The following is a 5,039-nucleotide window of genomic DNA, read 5'->3' as shown; positions in this document are numbered from 1 at the left end:
CTTTGAAAATTCAATACGCAACATACATAATGAAGATAAGAGGATGTTCATCGAGTTTGTACAAAGGATGATAAAATGGCACCCAGAAGAACGAAGTACTGCAAATAAATTACTCCAGGATCCGTGGCTTTATGCGGAGCTTGGAGATTGAAACAGCTGCAAGAAACATACTGGATCTGGTGTCGTCGTCCTCTTTGCCTAATTGTAGAGAGATTCTACCCTCCGTCTGTCCCTCTTCCTTTCCACAATACAGAACTCTGTCCGCTTCGCGGCCAGGATATAGTCCCCTCTTCGCTCCTTTTCCGCCTTTTTGGCCTCGAGCAGGAGTGCTGATTCGTAATCAGTCTCCAAACTAAACAGTCTTGGTTTCTAACCTTTTTAACTCGGTTTCAACTTTGGTACCTCCTATAGGAATTAATGTGATATTTCGAACTGGATACTATACATCCGACTTCCAGTATCTAAGTATGGATATTTTGTTGGAATCAGTGGTACCCGTAAAAGCAGGTCATCCAACGGAAATGACAAAAAGGTTTGAATTGTTTACTACCCCTTCGTAAGACGCGCAGAGACTCAAGCCTGTCTATCCCTGCCATTGCTTTTCGTCTTCCTAATGGTATAGCTGTGTCGGAAGAATTAACATGCGAATTCGCCACCTATTTACATGGGTAAAGAGAGCAGATTTTGCACAACACTCAGTCCACCGAAGAAATAGCCGCATGTGCGCAGACTAACTAGATCTGCCCACCACAAGTACTGTGAGACAGAATTCATATCTCAAATGGAACAGGATACCTTGTAAAGGATCAAGGACTTGGGAAAAAAGAGCGGATAAAATCTGCAGTACTGGCACGGGTCGGGCTAGTGCTGCTGCCGAATTATCACTCGCGATATGAACTGATCTGCATCAATATGATATACATCTGACCGCTAATTCAAATGTTCAATGACATACAATCTGGCCAGGCGAGGTCAGCCGCATGTTACCTCTGGGAAATCTCCACCTGGGCACACTGTATGACCAGGGCTATGTTCCTAGGAGTGACGGGAACACCACCGTAAATTACGCTTATAGCAACCATCCACTAGTGTTATCACATTGCATGGCCTATAATTAGATCCCCTGAAAGGATCAAGGATTGGGGCACAGCAGACCGTGATGTGGTCCGGTTCCTTTAGGTGCTTTACCAGGGCTTTTCCTTCTTACCGACTCCACTCCTTGAACTAATGCCCACCTCATTTTCCTTCCCATTCAATCCGTTGCAGTTACACCCACCTTTCATTTGGATTGAATCACTATTCTAGGAGGCTTCCAAACCTTCGTATGTTTTCTCGTCCTACTCTGCAACAGAATTGGGATAGTAGGCGGTCAGCTAACTGTCTTGAGGACGAAGATTTGCTTCAGAATTGCCTTCGAAAACTGCCGCGATCAGTGTCACCCCTGGTATGGTCCTAGAATACCTATCAGCAACCCGATTTTGGTCCCAAATGGGTTCACGCTCGCTGTCATCGGAATTTCGAGATGAGATGGTGACAGGGACTTCTGAGCAAACAAAGCTCTTCCTTGCTGCTAAAGAACAATACACAAGGCTTGTGCAATGTGAGAAAAAGTGCCTTTGGTTTGAGCAGAACCGAGCATCATCCACCGTGCACCTTCCTAATGCCCGATGGCAACGCCTTATCACCCTACACTTGATTCTTCTTTACGAGCATGAACGCTTTTTCCTTATGTGCCAGCATCCATCCGCCAACCCGAGTATCAGAGATCTTCCTGAGAAATACGCCATGCCTGGTCGAATGTGGCGGTACGGAATTCGTTCTTTGTTGGATATTCTACAACAGAACCTCCCACAAACTTTAGGGTACATTATCTTCTTCATCGAAACCGTCTCGTCAATCCTGAAGCAGTTAGTCCTGACTAATTCAGCACTTGGGGACTCATTGTTTGAACAGCTGGGTGACCTGGCACTCTATCGTGCGGTTGTGGAAAAGTCGGATAGGAAAGATTGGGAAGCCATACCAAGGTATTGGTACCAAAAGGCCGCGGACCGAAATCCCGATAGTGGGCAACTCCAACATCGTCTTGCGGCTTGCTCACGATCTGATCCCCTTAAGGCCCTCTTTTATCTTACCAAGGCATTGATCAGTGTCCAGCCATTCCCCCACAGCCGGGTAACTGTTGGCCGTTTCTTCGATCGCTGGGACACTTTGGCACTTCAACATAACACCATGGCCACTTCATTCATCGCTGCGCATTATGTGCTACTTACGGGTGACCCGGATGGGCAGTTTATGACTTTGGCAAATGGCTTCTTGTCGCTCTTACCATCGTACATTCAAAAATATGATTACAAAGGACAACACATAGTGTACATCATGTCCTGCAATTTTGCCTCTGTACTTCGTTACGGCGAACTTGCATTTACGACTGTGGTATTCCCCCAAAGCGAGAGTGGCCGTACTCACCATGCGAATAAATCGGGCCAAGCAGATGTAAGCAATGGTGCTACCGACCAAAACTCGAGTTACAACTAAACCAAGTTCTTCAGGGAATTTACCTTACGTTTGAAACTCTCTCGGTCCTTCTTCGGTATAGTGGCAGCCACGACACAGTCCCAGGGATCCATATCTGTCTGGCATTTCTCTGCATCTCCGTTCATCGTCCTTTCATGGAAAATCTGGGAACAACGGTTCCTTGGAGAGCAATCACTAGATTTCTCAATGGCCTTTTCACGCCCGATGCTGCTTTTCTGAAGATCGAAGAGGAGTCTTTCCCAATTGGGGACGATGGAGCAGCTCCATGGCTACCGGAAGATTATCTGATATGCGGTCAAGTGTGGAGTCAATCATATTACCCGACCCTTTTTTCAAGGATGGACTATGGTACGGAGTTTCAAATGATGAGGTGGAAACAAGAAGACACAGATGCCTCTGGCTAGGCGTGCGGATTGCAATGGTCAGTTTACAAGCCTTTGGTTGTAGCTGGTTTGGGACTATGGACTAAGAGGCACTGACTCATTATTTAGGCCAGTCCTTGGATGTCTTACATTCCTGAGAAGGGATTCAATTGCACTTGCTAGTAAGCGGACAGATATAGCCATCGCAGCGGACTTTCGAGCTAAGCTATCTGGTGCGAGCCAATGCGGGCGGTTCCCGCCGCCCCCCCCCCCCGGCCCGCCCACTGTCGTTGCGTTTCATTCCGTCGTTGAAAGACAGTTAGGGGGAACCAGATGTATGTAGTCCATGAAATCAAGTGAGCTTTTATCGAATACATTTTGTTCTACTGAAAATAGAGACAGCTTGGGTTACATGTACAACACACCGATCCTCAAACTGTCTTTACCCTGGCTACCTCACTGCGTTTTACACTGTATAGACAGGTTATTACTGAAATACTCAACGGTTAAGGCTTTCAGGACCAGAAAGGTTGTGACTTCAAGACATATATTACGACGGAATTTCTGCATGCACGACCCTAAGGATATTTGTCTGTTTCATTTATCGCTAGTAACTTCCTGTTATTCTGGCAGACCAAATATGTATATAAAGGCAATGAGAAGTCCGTGACGCAATTATTGTGGAACAGGGATCCACTCGAGAACATAGTCTTTGGAATCACCGCTGGGAAACTCATACATTCAATTTTTAAAGCTATGACACGGCTCCTCGGCAAAGAGCTGGGTACTTTTTGATATGTCCAGGAAGCTGCTACAAACCGTAAAGCGCACATATTTGACAGGGAAGGACAAACGTGAGTTGCTTGTCCAATGTGATTCGGAACAAAATTATCATCGGGAAAAGAGATAAAGGTAACTGGGTCAGGGCGCCGGCTGAGAAAATCCATTCACCATGGGTATCGGGCGATTTTGTTGAGCGACTGCTCTCTGTCACGGATCGTGGAATGTGTCATAAAATAGGTGAAACAATAGAGACAAAGAGAGACAGAGGGTTACTTTTGCCAATCATCGACCGAAGCAACTCAACATTGTGTATTAGCGACCCGACGGCTTCCCACTGGGTTTCTAGGGCATCTTCGGTGCTGCCTTGATTCTGGTATGCCGACTGAAGAAAGACTTTGGCTTTCAAAGGTCTGACAGCAAAAGGGGTCGTCGGCTTTTTCTCGCACCTCCATATTCTGGATGATATGTTTGGCCTCTTGGAATTGGCCGTGTCTGATATAACTCTTTGCAAGATGACGCATGGCATCCACACTCAAAGAGTCATTTTCATCACGACTGGGTTTTGTTCCAATAATCTTAGGCTGGGGCCCTGCGTTCTCCGTTGACTGGGCCATATCTCTCAACGCACCCTAAGAGCGCGCTCTTTGAGTCGGGCTTGTTGAACTCAGTTGGCTGCTGGGAAAGTGAAAGGTGTGCGGCGACTTAGGAAATCCAATCAGTCAGAATGTGCTGGTATTTAGGAGAGTAAAGTACATAGCCTACCTATCGCCTTCAGCCGTTTGAGCAACATCCAAGCTGTAGAGCGTTGGCAAATCACTGCCTAGTTCAATAATGATAAGACAGAGTTTCAACAAGGGCACCAGAATGGAGTCCAAAATAAAATATGTACCACCGGGACGGTGGCTATTTAAGTACTGCTGCATTGGGTGTGGGGGCCACTGTTTACTCAAAGAGCAAACCAAGGCTTCGTGACTTGACAGTAGGCAGCAACCTATCCAAGACTAGTGGCTGGAGGTGTCACTGCTGCTGCGGGTTAGTTCACACTAAGGCTTGGGTCTGATTAGCAGGGAAACTTAGCTTGATGTGGATCCGTTCGCACCTTTTGAGTCGGTGTATCTGCCGTGTTTGGGCACCTAGTCGAGGCATGACCGCTGGAAAGCAAGGAGCCATACTCAATACGGCAAATCCTTCGATATCACACAGTATGTTCCAAAATTAATATCCCCTGGAAATTCACGATTCATTTCTCGGGGTGTAAATAACCCTTTTCTCTAGGATACCATAGTTCTATCAGGAAATCAAGTAATCTGCTGACTGCGAAGGGCACCGCCTCTACGTTGCGGTCCCCCTGGCGAGCTA

General features: G+C 46.7%; 1 protein-coding gene across 1 annotated transcript; it reads left to right on the top strand.

Moving 5' to 3' along the window:
* Positions 1-1,405: 1,405 nt before the first annotated feature.
* N7446_012303 (uncharacterized protein) lies at positions 1,406-2,939 on the top strand (the record flags this gene model as incomplete). The annotated part of the gene is made up of 2 exons (XM_058521045.1): positions 1,406-2,493; positions 2,550-2,939. Exons 1-2 carry the CDS (start codon positions 1,447-1,449, stop codon positions 2,937-2,939), a joined length of 1,437 nt encoding a protein of 478 aa, XP_058366411.1. The 5' UTR covers positions 1,406-1,446.
* Between the last annotated feature and the right edge of the window lie 2,100 nt (positions 2,940-5,039).

Source organism: Penicillium canescens (assembly GCF_028828765.1).
Source record: "Penicillium canescens strain IBT 15451 chromosome Unknown utg000010l_segment0_segment0, whole genome shotgun sequence".
Lineage (NCBI taxonomy): Eukaryota > Fungi > Ascomycota > Eurotiomycetes > Eurotiales > Aspergillaceae > Penicillium > Penicillium canescens.
This window is presented reverse-complemented; position numbering and strand designations above follow the sequence as displayed.